Genomic DNA, 18,333 nt, shown 5'->3' with positions numbered 1-18,333 from the left:
TCGGCTTTTATCTCATTTTAATCGCGAATTATGAAAAATTATTGATAACTATTGGTGAATTAATTGATTATTAACAAAGTGTAATGATTTAAATGTATGTTTATTTTTAAATTTAATTTAGAATAACAATTAATTTTAACATATTTAATTTACAGTTCGGTAAGAAAAAATCTCAATATTTAGACGCTTAATTGTGATTAGATTAACAATTAATTTTAGAAAGTTTTTAGATCAATTATTAGTCATAATCATAACTAATCAGAATTTTAATAGACTTTTGATTAAACTTATTCGATGATTAATTGCTAAGCTGATCACAATTAAGTGTCAGAAACATCGAAACGATGTTCGCAATTAACTGTAATGTAACTTTTAATTGTTAACAATTTAGACCAATGGATAAGAAGCTGAATTAGCAACACCACAGAGATTTTTACCTAAAGCATATTGAGCGTAACCATTTTCGCCCCAACTGGTTCCCCATGAGTTTCTCAAGATCCAATGGTCAGTTCCGTATCCGACCAGAGCGACTGCATGATTAAGAGTAATTGTCCAGCAGAAAGGCATGTCGAATATACCAGATCTGAAAAATGGAATAAATTGTTACAATTAACAAGTGAACTTGAATTGATAGGAACAAGTAACTTACTTGTAGTGTTGGAAATCATCGCCAACATGAATGGCGACGGAAACAACTCGTTCAGCGACAGCGTTTTTCAAGGCGTTTTCATCTCGATTTGGGATATCGACGTATTTTGATATGGAGGCACCGACATTGTCCTTTGACCATTTGCAGTCCTTACTTGAAGTGGCGGTGTAAGGGTAAGAGTCTTCAGTGTCCAGACCACCCGATTTGATTGCATATCCGAATGCATTGTCAACTAGACCTCCACTACAACCTTTGTTGCCCTGAGGGTATGAACAGTCCATCATGTTTTGTTCAGAAAGAGAGACAAGTTGGTTTTTAGATTGAGCCCAAGCACTTTCAATGGAGGCGATGGTGGAAAATGCCCAACACGATCCACATTGAGCTTGATCTTTAATCGGGTTAACGATATTCTTTTCACGCCAATCGACAGTTTCGGGAAGATCAGAAACTGAGTTTCGATTGTGGATCAATGGAGCTGGGGCTCGATTAATTGACATATTTAAGCCAAGATATTGGTGAGAAAATTCATCGAAAGTCTAAACGAATCATGATGATAAGTGAGTTGATTATTCTTGTTACCGTGAAACAATTAACTGATTCTTACCATGTCGGTGAAAGCATTGATTCCCATTGAATAAGTTTCCAAACCTTTGGCGTGTCGGTCATTGTGTTCATTGATTTTCTTTAAATTCTTAGCGAAAACTTGGTATCGATAAGATTCTTCCTTGGGATGAGCATAGTTCTTGTTGTGTTTTGCCTAGAAAGTTAATTCATTATAATTAATAGAAAACAATTAGTGTTAATTGTTGAAAAAAAACAGGAATCAGATTGTTTACTTACTTTGAATGAGGCAAATTCTGATTGAAAATTTGCAGCACAAGCGACGAAAGTCAAAGTAGCAGCGATTAAAACAAATCGAAACATTTTCTTTTCTAATTGATGAGTTGTCTTTAATCAACGAGCAATTAATTAATCAATATCCTTTTTTGATCTGAGTTTATATGGATTTTAATGCCACTCCTGTTATGTTTCTATCTTCCTCATTGTTCAGTTAATTCCAATTCCATTAACTGATAAAACCTACCAACGATATCAAACAAACTTATTGTACTCAATCAACTTATCAATAGAAAAAATTAAAATGAATAATTTTGAGTAATTGATTGATATCAATTTGATAGAATCTGATCAACTTTCAAATTCTCAGTGACGAAATTGACATTTTGACATTTAAGACTTTTCGACGGTTTTGTGAAAAATTAACTATTTTATACGTGAATGAAACAATCGATTTATTTTACAAAATTTCATTGAATTAACTCATTTCTAGTTGGTCATTTAACCTAAATTTGTGCCTATCAGCTGATTTCGGTGATAAATTCAGCTTATATCCTGAAAATCGAAATGAAAAATATAATAAATTTGATGATTAAAAAACCGAAAATCGATACACGGTTTATTAATATTAATACTTTAAATTCATCGATGAATTTTATGGATTAAGAGTGATAATCAAACTCTTACCTGTTGTAATTATGAATTGACAAGCGGGAAAAAACTTTCTTACGAAAGTTTTTTAAGGTTGTTTGCCAGACCCGTGGTTTGTTGAAATGGGAATCGTTTTTCAATCGAAAAATTCAAAACTAAATTTTTTTTTCTTTCTCACTACTCTTTTTTTCTTTCGCGTCTCTTTCTCTCTCGTCTTTTTCTCTTTCTCTCTTGCTTTTTCTCTTTCTTTCTCGTCTCTCTTTCTTTCTCGTCTCTCTTTCTTTCTCGTCTCTCTTTCTCTCTCGTCTCTTTCTCTTTCTTTTTGAAATGCGCGCTGTTTAGAAGCGCAACTGCGCATGCGTACAATAAAATCTTTGAGTCAGAATTTCTCATGAACGGCTACTCAGATTTTTTTCGTACTATTTTTCGCTACTGTAGTATTTTCCGCTCTATTTTTTGGTACCTTAACATTGCATAGAATCCTTTTATCTTGAGCACAATCTTTACCCAAAATTTGAGCTTATCTTATTCAAGTTTGTAGAAGATTAAGGGAAATGAGTTGAATCAATTTTCTTAAAAATTTAATTGCTTAGTTTATTGAAAAGAAAATGTTTAAATCACTAATCAATATTAACGATTAAGACAATTCAATGAAGAATTAGACAATTGGATAAGCTGCAGAAGTTGCGATACCACAGAGATTTTTGCCTACGGCGAATCGTACATAACCCTCTTCACCCCAAGTGGTTCCCCATGAGTTTCGGACAATCCAGTGGTCAGTTCCATAGCCAACAACAGCAACCGCGTGATTTAACATGAATGAATATCCAGGGCACCAACGGTCATCATAGATACCAGATCTTTATAAATGGGAAAGAGTTAAAGTTCAACAATTAAAAAACCAATCGAAGCCTTTAAATCAACCAGAAACTTACTTGTAGTGTTGGAATGAGTCGCCGACATGAATGGCAACGGAAACAACTCGTTGAGCAACAGCGTTTTTCAAGGCATCTTCATCGCGAGATTTAATATCAACATAACTGGAAATTGTCGCACCAACATTGTCCTTTGAAAATTTACAATCTTTGCTCGAAGCAGCGGTGTAAGGGTAAGAGTCTTCAGTGTCCAAACCACCAGATTTGATTGCATAGTTGAATGAACTATCAACTAAACCACCGTTACAACCTTGGTTACCTTGGGTGTAAGAACAGTCCATTAAGTTTTGTTCAGAAAGGGAAACAAGAGCTCCTTTAGCTTGAGCCCAAGCTCCTTCCATGGAAGCGGCGGTGGAAAATGCCCAACATGATCCACATTGAGCTTGGTCTTTGATTGGGTTAACGATATTCTTTTCTCGCCAATCAACAGTTTCGGGAAGATCAGAAACTGAGTTTCGGTTATGGATAAATGGAGCTGGAGTTCGACCGAGTGTCATATTCAAACCAAGATAATGACGAGAAAATTCATCGAAAGTCTAAAAGAATCATGATGATTAGTGAGTTGATTATTCTTGCTACCGTAAAACAATTAACTGATTATTACCATGTCGGTGAAAGCATTGATTCCCATTGAATAAGTTTCCAAACCTTTGGCGTGTCGATCATTGTGTTCATTGATTTTCTTTAAATTCTTAGCGAAAACTTGGTATCGATAAGATTCTTCCTTGGGATGAGCATAGTTCTTGTTGTGTTTTGCCTAGAAAGTTAATTCATTATAATTAATAGAAAACAATTAGTGTTACTGGTTGAAAAAAGGGGAATCAGAATCACAAGAATTACTTACCTTGAATGAGGCAAATTCTGATTGAAAATTTGCAGCACAAGCGACGAAAGTCAAAGTAGCAGCGATTAAAACAAATCGAAACATTTTCTTTTCTAATTGATGAGTTGTCTTTAATCAACGAGCAATTAATTAATCAAAAGATTCCAATTGAGTTTATATTCACTTTTTAATCAGTTCCATCTCAACATCATTGTTATAATCAATTACTCATGTCCAACTCATTCAGTACCCATGTCATTGATTTCAACGATTGATTAAACACTCGTGATACAATTGTTGATCTGAATTAGATTATTTCATTTATTGTAATCAAAAATATTTCAGATTAAATGTTATCGATTTAATCAATTATAATAACAATTAGAAATTACAATAACAAATATTTAAACGATTGGATAATAGGCCATATTGGCGACACCGCAAAAGTTTTTACCTCGAGCCATTCGTATGTAACCTTGTTCACCCCAATTGGTACCCCAACTATTTTTGATTATATAATAATCGGTACCATTGAACGAATCATAACCAACAACGGTAACACCATGATTGATATCAGTCGAGGTACAGGTAGACGAGGTAAAGATTCCCGATTCGTAGGCTACGAAATCATCCTCAGCATCAATACCAATTGAAACCGGTGTTTGTGCCACTGCAGAAACCAAAGCATCCTCATCATTTTGAGGTATTCCCACAAAACTACTGATTTTAGCGCCGACATCAGTGAAGGTAAACCAACATTTACCCTGGAGGGCTTCATAAGGATAAGAAGCCTCAGTATCAATGCCTCCCTCGTAAACAACATAGTCCAAAGCATTATCAATGAAACCACCTCGACATCCATAGTTACCATCAACGGCACAATCAAGGATCTGTTGCTCACTAAGTGAGACCAATTCACCTTTAGCCTTTGCCCAAGCACCTTCGATACCGGCGACCGAGGCGAAAGCCCAACAAGCACCACAAACACCTTGATCTTTTACAGGGGTGACCAACCCTTCCTTACGCCAATCAACTGATTTTGGTAATTCGTTTGCGGGAAAAGCGTTTAAATTATGAAGGTAAGGTGCATTTACGGTGAGACTTGATTTAGTTGCCATGTAATTATTTCGGATCTCTGAGTATTCCTGAAAGTTTGAAAAAGTTTCACAATTAATGATAATCAAATCCGCAGAATCAAATCTAAACCGAATCTAATTATCTTTCCTCATTTGTCAACCTGTTTGACTTTCATTTAACTTGTTGATTGTTTCCAACAATCAGATTAATGATAATCAATATGAAACATGATAACAATTAGATTCCAAATGATTAACCTTGAATCTTTTGGCTTCTTTTTGTGATTGTTTTCCCGTTTTCAATACTTTACCATATCAGTGAACTTGTTGACACCCTTACGATAAGTTTCAAGTCCACTTTCCGCTCGTTCGTTATGTTCAATTATCTTGATCAAATTTCGAGAAAAAATTTCTCGTCTTTTGGTTTCTTCATCAATTGACTTGTATGATTTTCCATGATTAACCTACGGGTTAAAGGTAATCAACAATTAACTAATTTTTCTTTGATTACTTATGATGATAGTTTTTAACAACTCACCTTAAATCTAGTCCATTCTGAGTCAATTTGATTCTGATCAATACTTGAAACAATTACAATTGATAATAAACTCAATAGGAAAATAGTTTTAATCATAATTAACTTATTTTCAATTAACAATCACACAGGTAAACGTTTGAACAATTAAATCACTGTAAGCTGGCTGAGTAGTTAATGCTAATTGTTTAATTTAATTCTGCTTTATTATATTGTGATTGTTATTGTTTTCTGAGTTAATTGTACTTAAAATAATGAGATGATTGATTAATTAATCAAATCTGTCTTTGATTCCGTTAATTGTTTCCCTTTTTATCCCTTTTTTCAAAGCAAAAAATTGTCCTTTTGAACCTCATTGTTTAATTATAAAATCTAAAACAATTAGTGATGAATGATTAATAAACTCAGGTAAATTTCCCATTTTTCTGGTTAATTTATGATTTAATTGTTGCCCTCAATTCAGTACAATCAGATAGGTTGACCAATGCTCGAGTCTATGGTAAATATCGTTGCCCAAATGATAACTTGCTGCGTTTTTTATTTGAAAAATCAGTTCTGATAGTCTAGTTGATTGATTTAACTGTAACAATTTACCAATGTAATTTAACAATCGGATAATAACCGGCCATTTCGATACCACATTGACCAGTTTGAATCTTTGCATATCCATTATCGCCCCAATTGGTACTCCAACTATTTCGTAAGATCCAATAATCAACCTCGGTGGTTTCTCCGTCTCGAGTTGTGTTACTTGGTGTAACGGGAATAGTGGCCTTTCCATAACCAACTAAATTAACAGCGTGATTAAGGGCTTGAGATGAGTTTCGACAGCCATTTGATGCGAAAACACCGCTCCTAATGATTTCAAATGAAATTTAAATTATCTGGTCAATTGAATTGATCTATTGTGATAATATCTTTGATACATTAAACAAAGTTGAAGTGATGGTTAAATGTTAAACTGTGACTCTCTTGCGGTCAAATGTCAACTTGTCCTCTTTCTATTTGCTAAACTCGTAGTTAATTATTATTAGCGAGTATTTGTTGAAAGCATCTGATGTAACCAATAGATCAAGTAATTCGGCTACTTCAGCAGATGAATTTGCGATGGAACGAAGTCTTAGTTCCGTAACCTGCTCAAAAACTGTTTCCACAACAAAACGTCTTCCATGAACCCCAGTCTTGATTCCAATTTGATCATTTTGTATGTAGTATGTAGTTAGTTTGTATGTTAGTAGTTGATTAATATTAGTTATAGTTTTAAGGTTAGGTTAGGTAGATAAAATCGTTTGAATTGTTCAAACCGTTTTCGATAAAAATTAAATCAAAATCAAGCCAGAGTCCAACCTTTTTTTTCTGAATAGGTTAATATCTGGTAAATCAAAATCGGTCGGTCAATCGATAGGTGGCCTCTGACAACAATTCCACGTTAATTAAAAAATTATAATTTAGATTCGTAAAATATCGTATAATTTGTAATTGTTAATTTAAAATTTGTCCTTCATTTGACTTCAATCATTTATTTTTTGAGCAAATTATTATATTAATTATACACGAAGACCTTAATATGACCTTTCAACGCCTCGTTGAGAAAATGACCTTAATGACCTTGGAAGTCGTTAGGTCAAGTTCAACAGTACTGCTCAGTCTCCTGGCCAATTTTGACATTCATGTGACCTTTAGCTTCAAAGATATACATGTATAGTAAATAGTCGTAGTGAATAAAAAACGCCTTGGATAAATGAATTTCAAACTATTTATTTCTATTTTATTTTTCTTAATTGTACTAACCTAACCTCACCAACATTTTATTCCATCTACACCAACAAGCACAACATCAACAAGGTAAAAACGGTCCACCCTCTGAATCAGCCAGCGAAAATTCAGAATTCCATAGTCCTAATAGACTATCAAACAGGGGCAGTGAGTCCTGGCACTTCTTCCAGAATCAATTTACCTTAAATTTTTCAAACGATTCTTTAACTCTAACCTAACCTAACCTAACCTAATCTACCCTAACCTAACACTAACAGTCTAGTCAGTAAGTTGATCACAATCGTGTTCCAATTAACAATGATTAGTTTAGAAGGGACAATTTTTGTTTAGATATTAATTACTCAACCTAAAAATCAGATAAATCATTTAAATCTCTTCCTTATTTTGTTTTACGTTCATTTTCATTTTCAACTTTCAATTGATTAAATTATCAATTAACACTAATATTAATCATCATTAATATTGATTAACGGTTAATTTTAATCTCCAACAATCAATCAAATCAAATTTTTTCATTACATTAAAGATTCGATAATCAAAAAATCTACATTAATTTTTAGTCAACCTAATACTTGAGAAATTTATTGTCATTTAATATTTACAACAATTACAATTTCAATTGTAATCAAATCTTGATTTTAAATCTTCCTGTGATAATTAAATTGTTACTCTAATTGTTTGAATTAATCATTCAATAGAAATGATTCATGGTCTTTAATTGTTATTTAGTTTCTTTTTATTAGTCGGAATAATAGTTATCGAAACTTTTATTAGATTTTCAATAAATTATTCAACTGTCTCTGGAATGGATTAATGATAAGAATTTGTTTATTATTATTAAATGAAGAGGATTAAGTCATAATGAGGAAGAGGAAGTGGAAACAGAGGTGGAAAATTAGTATATCTATATTATCAGTAGTTTAAAAAGTTACCTAAGTAGATAAGAAAAGAGGTAAAAGGTTGAAATTATCTTCTTCTCCTCACCTTTGCCCTTCTCATTACCTCTCTATGGAGCTTTTTAAACTACACACCCTTTAGTTCAAAGAGGTTCACCTCTTTGGTTATTCGAATTTTTGCGCATGCGCGTTTAAACGGTTTAAACGAATAAGTGAATTGTCACTTTTGTTTACATTTTCTTACAAATTTGTGCTCTTTTATTTATTATCTCATGTGATTTGTTGATTTGATTCCTTTTTTAGGAATTTTGTTCTAGTTTTTGGAAAGATTTTCAAATAACCAAGAGAATCTGTTGAGAAAAGAGAGAGAAGGTTCTTCTCGAGATGGTGAGTTTTGCGCTCTTTGAAATACGAGTAGAAAGAAATTACTAATATGAAGAAGAGAAAAAATGAAATTAGTGATCAAATCGAAAAGATGGGCTTTGCTCTTAGTGTTGGGGATGTTCTTCATTGGTAGAACGTTCACTTTGCATGTGAAAGGCCATGGGTTAGATCCCCGATATCATTTTTTAAACCTCACTGTCTTTCTCTCTCATTCTTGTTCTTCTTTCTTCATTTACAGGTTACCATCAATGACAGGGATGTCCCAATACTTATTGGCGCCGTTGCAGGTAAGATAATTCAATTTTTCTTTCTTTTGTAAAAAAATTCCAATTTCATTTCCTTTCACTGACCTTTCTTATTTTCCAGGAGCTCTCGGTTTACTGATTATCATATTGGCCGCTATATTAGCTTGGTATTGCTGTAAATATGGAATCCGTCGTCAAAAAAGTGCTTATTGTATGTACTTGACGCGTTTCCTTTCTCAGTTTTGTCCTTTGAACATCTTTTCACGTTAATTTGTCTTTTTTCTAATTATTTTTTATATTTTCTGTTTAATTTTTGACATGGTAATCTCCTGATTAGGTTTGGATGATGAGAACGAAAAATGGGCTTCATGCTCTAACCTTGGATCTGGAATTTTCGCTGACAATGATTCGGTTATTTTCACTGGCATGGAGAATCTCAATAAACAGAATGTGAAAGGACATAATATCAAGAGATCTTTATCTGCTCAACTTCATATGGTTAATGTAAGTTAATTATTCATTGGCCGATTTTGTTATGGAAGTCAATCAAGCCCAATTAACTGTTCTATCGACTATCCTATTTTCAGAATCTTCTCTATTTTCAAGATTATCTATTCAGTCGTATGTTTCTCTCTCTCTCTCTCTCTCTCTCTCTCTCTCTCTCTCTCTCTCTCTCTCTCTCTCTCTCTCTCTCTCTCTCTCTCATCTCTCTATCTATCTATCTATCTATCTATCTATCTATCTATCTATCTTTTCATGTCTCAGAAAATTTGAAAGTTCTTAGCACTATGAACCTTATTTCTTAGTGACACTTTTTTCTCATGCAAATTATCAGCCAATTTGAACTCACGTTCACATATTAATGTTTACCTTTTCATATAAGTTTTAGTCGATTAATATTTTATATAATTTATTAATATCTTGAATAATAGTTTACAGTTGGAACTCTTGATTAATTGAAAATATTATTATTATCATGTAATAATTTATGTTTCTTGACCTTTTCTTTGTCTTTCTTAACACCAGCCTAACCTAACCATGGACTCGGCAAAATCATCAATCACTGAGAAACAATATCCTCACAGTATTGAAACAATTAAGAATCACTTGAAACAATCTGATGCAATTATTTCCGCTGAAATTTGCGATGAGAAATCCAAAAACAATCAAGTTAATTGTAAAGATAAAAATAATTTAATTGCTTCTAAAAATCCAAATTATATTGATGGTGGAGTGAAAGATGAAGATGATGAAGAAGATGAATATAACAATATTGATGACAAGTTTAGATATAATAGCAAAAGTCAATTATATTCTGCAGTAATTAACAACATTAATCATGCTAATTGTAGTTATATTAGTGATATAATCAATGATGGTGCTAACCTTAAAACTCGTAGTCTTCCCTGGAAAAAAAATGCTACCGAAATTGAAGAATCAATTAAATTGCCCAACAACAATCAAACCAAGGTGACTAACCAAATTGTTAATTATCAACCCATTTCGCATGAATTTAAATTTCCTTTTTCCTTAATTTAGTTCATTCAATTTTTGGTCTTTCCATTTACTATTAATCTTCATCTAAATTGTTTATCTATTATCAATTCGCTAATTGTGTTGGTCTATTTTTGATTATCGTTTCTGCCCTTAGATTTAAAGTTTTGTTTTGTTTTTCTTTCTGTTCTCAATTGATTATCCAATCATATTTACTAATTGTTATTTCAATTTTTCAGCTTAATTTCACCAAAAAACGTGCTAATCGTATGAGGAATGACAGTGCCGCCGCTATTGCCCTTAATCTCAGTGGTGCCACAACCACACACTCAGGGTATCTCACCAAGGAGACTGATTGTTTGGTCGATAATGATTCGCTAATTGATAATGAGGCTGTTGTTGTTTACGATGAACGAACTGTCCTTTAAGCCCGTGGGTCAGAGTTTCTAAGCAATAACCATCTAAACCACCACCATTTGAAACTTATCCTAATTACCAGAATTTATTACAACACCAACGACAATACCAACAACAATCAAAAAAGTTAATAAGTAATTTTGATTCAGTAAATCAGCAAGGAAACAATCAATAATTAATCATTGCCTTGTCTACCATTGTAGTAATATTCAAACAAGAAGAGAGATTAATTTTATGATTTATAAGAAGCTGATTGTAAAATCATCAAATCAATTATTAATTAGCTCTTAATTAATTTACATTGTTTAATTGTGTTAACAAAATGAAAACCAAAGATATTAAATCAAAACAATTAACTTATTTTTAACTTCAAACCAAAGACATTGTATAAAAAACAAGAGAGAGCGAGATCGTAATTGTAATTGTAAACATTAAATTACGATGATTAAATTTCAATTGAGAGACACAATCGTGACAATGATGATTCAATTCCACCTTCATTAGCTGAATATTCAACGTCCAGTTTAGTTAATATCCCAACAAATAATGTACCCGATCAATTGGTCAAGAAACGAAAGGTCAGTTATTACAGTTGGGCAACATTAAGGTAACTTCAATTGGAAACATTTAAGATGAAATTTTAATTGTTATTATTGAAAATTATAATTACGACTATTAACTGATTTCGGTAATAAATTCAGCTAATATCATGAAAATCGATTCACGATTTACTTTGAATTCACCAATGAGTTTCATGGGTTGAATGTGATGATCAAACTATTACCTGTTGTAAATATTAATTAATTTAGGGAAATGAATAGAATCATTTTTTTAGAAATTGCTTAATTATAAAATCTAAAACAGTTAATGATAAATGATTGACAAATTTCCCATTTTTCTGTTTAATTTATGATTTAATTGTTGCCCTCAATTCAGTACAATCAGATAGGTTGACCAATGCTCGAGTCTATGGTAAATATCGTTGACCAAATGATAACTTTTTGCGTTTGTTGTTTGCAAAATGAGTTCAGATAATCTAGTTGATTGATTTGATTGTAACAATTTACCAATGTAATTTAACAATCGGATAATAACCGGCCATTTCGATACCACATTGACCAGTTTGAATCTTTGCATATCCATTATCACCCCAATTGGTACTCCAACTATTTCGTAAGATCCAATAATCAACCTCGGTGGTTTCTCCGTCTCGAGTTGTGTTACTTGGTGTAACGGGAATAGTGGCCTTTCCATAGCCAACTAAATTAACAGCGTGATTAAGGGCTTGAGATGAGTTTCGACAGCCATTTGATGCGAAAACACCGCTCCTAATGATTTCAAATGAAATTTAAATTATCTGGTCAATTGAATTGATCTCATATTATTAATACTTACTTGTAGTGCTGAAATTTATTGTCCACTTCCATAGCTACAGCGACATTGTTTTTTGCCACAGCGCTCTTCATGTTGGAAACACCGGAAACGGAAGCATAGTTGGTAACAGTAGTTACTGCTTTCGATTGGCTATATTTGCAGATTATTGAGTCACGTCCAACATAAGGATAGTCGGAAGATGTCATGATACCGCCCATTCGAGTGATGGTTCGATAAGCATCGGGCATCCAACCTCCATTACAGCCCAAATTACCCTCGAGCCATGAACAGTCCATGAGATTTTGCTCACTGAAAGTCTTATTGATTCCAGTTCCCTGTGCATAAGCTGATTCAATGGACGAAACTGTTGAAAATGACCAACAAGAACCACAAGCTCCCTGATCTTTGATTGATCCTACGATTCCGATTGATCGCCAATCAAGCAAATCGGGCAGAGATTCATTAGGATCGGCGACATGTTGAATCGGTGCATCCAATAACCATTTAGTTCGGAATCGACCACCAAGATATTTAGATGAAAACTCATTAAAAGTCTGAATTATCCACGAGAAAACAGATTATTCATCAAAAACTGAATTCGATCCAAAAATCTACTCACCAAATCACTGAACTTATTGATCCCCATGGTAAATGATTCCAATCCTTTAGCAGCTCGATCATTATGAGAATTGATTGTTCCCAAATTTTGAGCGAAAATGTTGAGCCGATATTTATCCTCTCGATCTGAGCTATATGACTTTTGGAATTCATTCTGAAAATCAACAGGAATGAAAGTTAATTATCATGGAATCGAAATCGATAATCTGATTACCTTATAAAACGACCAAAGTTTATTTATATCAATCGATTTCTCATCAAATCCATGAATCTGATTAGGAACTAAAAACAATAACAGCAAAAGAAACATGATTAATCAGATTATCAAGATTATTATTAAATTAACAAAATAATCTCAAGTTGATTGTCTCAAAAGATTAACAATCAACAATAAACAAAGTGTTTGAACAAAAAGCAACAAACTAAATGAAAATAATGGTTACGATTAAAAGTTACCAAAGTAATTTATTAATCAACCTAAGCAAATGTAAGAGTTAATTGTTGATCATTCTGATTTAATTGCTAAATATGGTAACTTTTCAGTGATTGTATTTATCCAATGGATTAGTTAAATATCCTTGCAGATGTTTACAAGGATTTAATTTGATTAACTTACAACTGATTGCAAGGATAACTGTTTAATTCATAAGGGAAATTAATTTAGTTCAATTTTGATTGAGTTCAAATGAGTAATTAATGTAAATTATGAACTGGATTTAATCAATTTGATTACATGAAGATACAAGTAAATATTATATCAAGTAAAATGATGGACACAAGTGACATGAAGACTTGAATCTCATGAAGGAGATGAACAATTAATCATTTCTTGCATGATGAATGTACCGATCAAAATTTTTCATGTGCTAGCTAATTAACTAATTACTAACTGTTGATTGGAATTAGATATTTTCTGACTGATTATCATGAGCTTTAAGTTACAAAAATCAAGTAAAACTTTCAGAACAATTGTGCTACTATGATATTAATACTTTATTGTGGATAATTTGATTGATACAAACGATAATCAAATAATGGACTGGGATTTAGACGATGGGATAAGAAGCAGCGGTCGCAATACCACAGAGATTGGAACCTCGTTGAAGTCGGAAATAACCTTTTTCACCGAAGCTTTTGCCCCATGAATGTTTGATAATCCAATAGTCTTTAGAGCCTTCGGTACCATAACCTACAACAGTAACGCCATAATTAAGCATATCATATGTAGATCCACATTCAGTATCAGAATCAATAATTCCAGAGCTGAAAAAGAAAAAAAAGAGCAACAACTCAATTGATTATCTCAATCTAAAGATGAGGTCACTTTGTGGGCCAAAACTACTTACGAATATTGTAAGAGTGGAGTGGCATCAATTGAAACGGAAACAGGTTGTTGAGCGACTGCACTTAGAAGAGCGTCTTCATCTCCGCTTGTAACATTGGCATAAGATGAGATGGTGGCACCAACTTTTTTAGCACTAAAACGGCATCTTAAACCATAACCGACATATGGATAAGCGGCCTCAGTATCGATACCGTGATTTGAGATGACATATTCATAAGCGTTGGGCATGTAACCTCCAACACAGCCTTCGTCGATATTTGTATCACAGTCAATAAGATTTTGTTCACTGAGGGAAACAAGTTTACCATTCTTAAGGAAATTAGCACCTTCGATAGCTGCGACAGTTGAAAACGCCCAAGAAGACCCACAATCACCTTGGTCTTTAACTCCAGTAACGGCTCCCTTGTCCCTCCAGTCAACGGAGGCGGGAAGCTTATTTTTGGGTACCTTTTCATGGACACTTGGTGCATAAACGGGACCAACACCCTTCAAACCCAAATGTTTAGCGACAAATTCATCGTGAGTCTAAAAATAAGTATAAATCAAGTCGTAGAGTTCATCAATTAGAAACGAATGAAGAAAAAAAAAAGTTGATCACTTACCAAATCGGCAAATTTGTTTACTCCAAGTCGATATGAGTGTTGACCATTAACAGCACGAACATTGTGAGCCTTTATTTTAGCGAAATTTTTAGCGAAGATCTTTAATCGCTGAGCTTCTTCTTTAGCATCGCCATAGACAACACCATAATCACCCTGTTATCAATGGGATTAATAATTAATAAATATTATTATTATTTTGATTTTGATTTGGAAATGATAGAAAATAAATTTACCTTAAATTGTTCAAACGATTCTTTAACTTCGTTGAATGAAACTGCTAATCCATAAGAAAGAGCAATAAGAGTTGACAATACAATAAATCGTAACATTTTGAGCTTTATTTAGTTAATTGATCACAAGTATATTCCAATATTAACAATGATTAGTTTACAAGTAGCGATTTCTGTTTAAATATTAATCATTTAGTCAAAGAATTCATCATGTGATCAACTCTCGACTCAATTCTAAGAATATACAGTCGGAGAAAATAAGTTTGACGGTGGTTTTAAATTATTTGCGCAGAAAGAGTGATAAAAACAATTTATCAATGATTAGATAATCAAGAGATTCAAATTTAACATTGATTTGATTGATAAATTGTTGTTATCAATTTTGCCTGCGCGAATGATATAAAACCACCGTCAAACTCATTTTCTCCGAATGTATATCCAACTGTGTATAAACACGATCATAAAATTATTATCGTTAACTGGCGTTAAATTGTTTGTTCCAATAAAGTACTTTTTTTATACTTAATATCAACTCAAGTTAATCATTCAGGTTTCTTCCTTAATTTTCATTATCAATTTCAATAACAATACATTAATATCGATCGTTTTTAATTTGATATCGGGTGACTGAAAATGAATTAGTATCTCAAGAATTTTAGGTTCTAGAATGAAGTTAAAAAGGTCATTGAAAGCGCCATCGATAAAATATAGACCAATAATTTTTCCAAAATTTTCGCAGCTCAAATGTGACTGTAGTTCTTATTTAAAGGCCAAAATAGCGATTTTCTCTATGGGAAATTTATAATGGGAAAGTTAAATAGCAATTTTCTTTAATTTTGGCCTTGTTGTATCTCAATAACCTTACTTTAGATAATGATGAGCTTAGGTACTTAAGATAACAGGTCAAAAAGAATAACCAAAAATTTTGAGTGCAAAGTCAACCGTTCGCTTTTCAGGCCACTCGATTTCTCGAGAACCATACGTCCTAGAAAAAAAGACGAACATTTTTTGACTCAACGTTAAATTTACTTTCTGAAAATGTACAGATAAGTGGGTCTAAAACTTAAGGTTCATGAGATACTCACTCATTTTCGGTTACTCGATATTAACAAATTATTGAGATCTTGTTAACAATCAATATGATAAGTAAAACTCTGATTGTAAATAATGAACTTGATCAAGGCTAACTAGTAATATTTAAGCAAAAATCGTTAACTGTAAACTGAATCTTGATGATATAGACACAATTAAGGAAAAATTAGTATTTGTATTTAATATATGATATTTACAACAATTACAATTGTAATAAAATCGCGTTCACAATTTGTTGGTTTTAATCATGTTGTTTGAATCAAGTTATTGTAAATACATTGTACTTAATTAATTTATCCTCTGATCATTTTTTTTAAAGTCGAATCAATGAAAATTTAGTTAAACAGAGTAAAAAAATTCAAATTGAGCTACAGAGAAAGAGGGATGATTAAGATTATAATTTTCTTTCTTTTTCTGTTTGTTGATTGTTCATTTAACTAATTTAATAAAAACCGAATACATATAAAGCTATGGCTGAGCCATCAACATTTCAACAGAATCGTTAATTTTAAACTAATCAATATTCATATTGATACACAGGGAAAAAAGTAATCAATTGAATAGTTTAGATTTCAGTATGGATTAGCTGTTGGATTAGGACCACTGGTCCAGTAGATTAAGTTAGGGCCCAATCAGAATTAGGGTTATCATGTAAATACTAATAAGTTGATAGACACAAAGGTTTAAACGTTTTCTTTGACTTTATTCATGATAATCTGAATGATACAAAGGATAATCAAATAATGGATTGGGATTTAGACGATGGGATAAGAAGCAGCGGTCGCAATACCACAGAGATTGGAACCTCGTTGAAGTCGGAAATAACCCTTTTCACCGAAGCTTTTGCCCCATGAATTTTTGACTATCCAATAGTCTTTAGAGCCTTCGGTACCATAGCCAACAACAGTAACACCATGATCCAGTTGACCAAATGCAGATCCGCATTCAGTATCAGAATCAATAATTCCAGAGCTGCAGGAAAAGAGAAATGAAAAAATAATTGATTATTATTACAATCTAAAGACAGAATTTTTTGAAATGAATTTTATCGATAAAACTTACGAATAGAGTTGAACTGGAGTGGCATCAATAGCAACGGAAACGGGTTGTTGAGCGACAGCACTCAAAAGAGCATCTTCATCACCGCTTGTGACATTGGCATAAGATGAGATGGTGGCACCAACTTTCTTAGCACTGAATCGACAGCTTTCATCATAACCGGCGTATGGATAAGCGGCCTCAGTATCAATACCGTGATTCGAGATGACGTATTGGAAAGCGTTATCCATTAAACCACCATTACAACCTTCATCTTGGCTTCGATCACAATCGACAAGATTTTGTTCACTAAGAGAAACAAGTTTACCATTCTTGAGGAAATTAGCACCTTCGATAGCTGCGACAGTTGAGAAAGCCCAACATGATCCACATCCACCTTGGTCTTTAACACCAGTAACGGCTCCTTTGGATCTCCAGTCAACGGAGGCTGGAAGCTCATTCTTAGGTACCTTTTTATGGACACTTGGTGCATAAACGGGACCAACACCCTTCAAACCCAAATGTTTAGCGACAAATTCATCGTGAGTCTAAAAACAAATATAAATCAAGTCGTAAAGATCATCAATCAGAAACGAATGAAGAAAAAAAAAGTTGATCACTCACCAAATCGGCAAATTTGTTTACTCCAAGTCGATACGAGTGTTGACCATTAGCAGCTCGAGCATTGTGAGCCTTGATTTTAGCGAAATTCTTAGCGAAGATCTTGAATCGTTGAGCTTCTTCTCTAGCATCGGCATAAACAACACCATGATCACCCTGTTATCAACAAAATTAATTATTAATGATTATTATTCTGATTTGGAAATGAGCGAAAATGAATTTACCTTAAATTGTTCAAACGATTCTTTAACTTCGTTGAATGAAACTGCTAATCCATAAGAAAGAGCAATAAGAGTTGACAATACAATAAATCGTAACATTTTGAGCTTTAGTTAGTTAATTGATCACAATTATGTTCCAATATTAATAATGATTAGTTCACATGGAGCGATTTCTGTTTAAATATTAATTATTTAGTTAAAGAATTGGTCATATGATAACTTTTCACTCCATACTAAGGAATAGATATCCAATCACCACCATGGATAAACATGATCAGAGTTAATTGTTCCTGTTCATTATTCACAATTAGATTGTTAATTATCACTTAAATTTTGATAAAATCACCAATCAATGTACTCAAACAATCAATTCGCTTGTTACAATAATGTAATGTTTATACTTAATTCAGTTGATCATTCAAATCTCTTCCTGATTTTGTTATGTTTTGATTTTCATTATCAACTTTCAAACAA

General features: G+C 32.8%; 6 protein-coding genes across 6 annotated transcripts; 1 reads left to right on the top strand and 5 right to left on the bottom strand.

Moving 5' to 3' along the window:
• Positions 1-81: 81 nt before the first annotated feature.
• LOC128389882 (procathepsin L-like) lies at positions 82-1,649 on the bottom strand. Its single transcript, XM_053349529.1, has 4 exons — positions 1,490-1,649; positions 1,254-1,406; positions 650-1,185; positions 82-583 (listed from the first exon to the last, which is right to left on the bottom strand). Exons 1-4 carry the CDS (start codon positions 1,571-1,573, stop codon positions 388-390), a joined length of 969 nt encoding a protein of 322 aa, XP_053205504.1. The 5' UTR covers positions 1,574-1,649; the 3' UTR covers positions 82-387.
• A 1,056-nt stretch (positions 1,650-2,705) lies between these two features.
• LOC128389961 (uncharacterized) lies at positions 2,706-5,691 on the bottom strand. Its single transcript, XM_053349619.1, has 7 exons — positions 5,510-5,691; positions 5,283-5,435; positions 4,306-5,040; positions 3,917-4,030; positions 3,677-3,829; positions 3,073-3,608; positions 2,706-2,997 (listed from the first exon to the last, which is right to left on the bottom strand). The coding sequence occupies exons 1-7, from the start codon at positions 5,603-5,605 to the stop codon at positions 2,796-2,798; spliced, it is 1,989 nt and encodes a 662-aa protein (XP_053205594.1). The 5' UTR covers positions 5,606-5,691; the 3' UTR covers positions 2,706-2,795.
• A 2,648-nt stretch (positions 5,692-8,339) lies between these two features.
• LOC128389883 (uncharacterized) lies at positions 8,340-11,187 on the top strand. The gene is made up of 6 exons (XM_053349530.1): positions 8,340-8,565; positions 8,801-8,849; positions 8,929-9,018; positions 9,145-9,311; positions 9,834-10,277; positions 10,541-11,187. The coding sequence occupies exons 1-6, from the start codon at positions 8,563-8,565 to the stop codon at positions 10,727-10,729; spliced, it is 942 nt and encodes a 313-aa protein (XP_053205505.1). The 5' UTR covers positions 8,340-8,562; the 3' UTR covers positions 10,730-11,187.
• An 84-nt stretch (positions 11,188-11,271) lies between these two features.
• On the bottom strand, positions 11,272-13,193 carry LOC128389876 (uncharacterized). The gene is made up of 4 exons (XM_053349523.1): positions 12,925-13,193; positions 12,712-12,864; positions 12,114-12,646; positions 11,272-12,046 (listed from the first exon to the last, which is right to left on the bottom strand). The coding sequence occupies exons 1-4, from the start codon at positions 13,018-13,020 to the stop codon at positions 11,782-11,784; spliced, it is 1,047 nt and encodes a 348-aa protein (XP_053205498.1). The 5' UTR covers positions 13,021-13,193; the 3' UTR covers positions 11,272-11,781.
• Positions 13,194-13,685: 492 nt separating this feature from the next.
• LOC128389881 (uncharacterized) lies at positions 13,686-15,057 on the bottom strand. Its single transcript, XM_053349528.1, has 4 exons — positions 14,891-15,057; positions 14,658-14,810; positions 14,057-14,580; positions 13,686-13,973 (listed from the first exon to the last, which is right to left on the bottom strand). The coding sequence occupies exons 1-4, from the start codon at positions 14,984-14,986 to the stop codon at positions 13,757-13,759; spliced, it is 990 nt and encodes a 329-aa protein (XP_053205503.1). The 5' UTR covers positions 14,987-15,057; the 3' UTR covers positions 13,686-13,756.
• Positions 15,058-16,661: 1,604 nt separating this feature from the next.
• Positions 16,662-18,021, bottom strand: LOC128389879 (procathepsin L-like). Its single transcript, XM_053349527.1, has 4 exons — positions 17,863-18,021; positions 17,642-17,794; positions 17,042-17,565; positions 16,662-16,951 (listed from the first exon to the last, which is right to left on the bottom strand). The coding sequence occupies exons 1-4, from the start codon at positions 17,956-17,958 to the stop codon at positions 16,735-16,737; spliced, it is 990 nt and encodes a 329-aa protein (XP_053205502.1). The 5' UTR covers positions 17,959-18,021; the 3' UTR covers positions 16,662-16,734.
• Between the last annotated feature and the right edge of the window lie 312 nt (positions 18,022-18,333).

The sequence above is a fragment of the Panonychus citri genome, unplaced genomic scaffold (assembly GCF_014898815.1).
Source record: "Panonychus citri isolate SS breed McGregor unplaced genomic scaffold, ASM1489881v1 Contig00111, whole genome shotgun sequence".
In the NCBI taxonomy this organism is placed as follows: domain Eukaryota; kingdom Metazoa; phylum Arthropoda; class Arachnida; order Trombidiformes; family Tetranychidae; genus Panonychus; species Panonychus citri.
Note: the sequence above shows the minus strand (reverse complement) of the source record. Positions and strands in the feature narration are given on the sequence as shown.

Coding starts and splice junctions, on each gene's coding strand:
- LOC128389882 (XM_053349529.1), bottom strand. CDS start 1,573: ATGTTTCGATTTGTTTTAATCGCTGCTACTTTGACTTTCGTCGCTTGT. Junction 1,407..1,489: donor CAGAATTTGCCTCATTCAAA/GTAAGTAAACAA, acceptor TTAACTTTCTAG/GCAAAACACAACAAGAACTA. Junction 1,186..1,253: donor TCAATGCTTTCACCGACATG/GTAAGAATCAGT, acceptor TGATTCGTTTAG/ACTTTCGATGAATTTTCTCA.
- LOC128389876 (XM_053349523.1), bottom strand. CDS start 13,020: ATGTTTCTTTTGCTGTTATTGTTTTTAGTTCCTAATCAGATTCATGGA. Junction 12,865..12,924: donor AACTTTGGTCGTTTTATAAG/GTAATCAGATTA, acceptor GTTGATTTTCAG/AATGAATTCCAAAAGTCATA. Junction 12,647..12,711: donor TCAATAAGTTCAGTGATTTG/GTGAGTAGATTT, acceptor TGGATAATTCAG/ACTTTTAATGAGTTTTCATC.
- LOC128389961 (XM_053349619.1), bottom strand. CDS start 5,605: ATGATTAAAACTATTTTCCTATTGAGTTTATTATCAATTGTAATTGTT. Junction 3,830..3,916: donor CAGAATTTGCCTCATTCAAG/GTAAGTAATTCT, acceptor TTAACTTTCTAG/GCAAAACACAACAAGAACTA. Junction 3,609..3,676: donor TCAATGCTTTCACCGACATG/GTAATAATCAGT, acceptor TGATTCTTTTAG/ACTTTCGATGAATTTTCTCG.
- LOC128389881 (XM_053349528.1), bottom strand. CDS start 14,986: ATGTTACGATTTATTGTATTGTCAACTCTTATTGCTCTTTCTTATGGA. Junction 14,811..14,890: donor AATCGTTTGAACAATTTAAG/GTAAATTTATTT, acceptor CATTGATAACAG/GGTGATTATGGTGTTGTCTA. Junction 13,974..14,056: donor ACTCCACTCTTACAATATTC/GTAAGTAGTTTT, acceptor TTTCTTTTTCAG/CTCTGGAATTATTGATTCTG.
- LOC128389883 (XM_053349530.1), top strand. Junction 9,019..9,144: donor TCGTCAAAAAAGTGCTTATT/GTATGTACTTGA, acceptor TCTCCTGATTAG/GTTTGGATGATGAGAACGAA. Junction 10,278..10,540: donor CCAACAACAATCAAACCAAG/GTGACTAACCAA, acceptor TCAATTTTTCAG/CTTAATTTCACCAAAAAACG.
- LOC128389879 (XM_053349527.1), bottom strand. CDS start 17,958: ATGTTACGATTTATTGTATTGTCAACTCTTATTGCTCTTTCTTATGGA. Junction 17,795..17,862: donor AATCGTTTGAACAATTTAAG/GTAAATTCATTT, acceptor TGTTGATAACAG/GGTGATCATGGTGTTGTTTA. Junction 17,566..17,641: donor TAAACAAATTTGCCGATTTG/GTGAGTGATCAA, acceptor ATTTGTTTTTAG/ACTCACGATGAATTTGTCGC.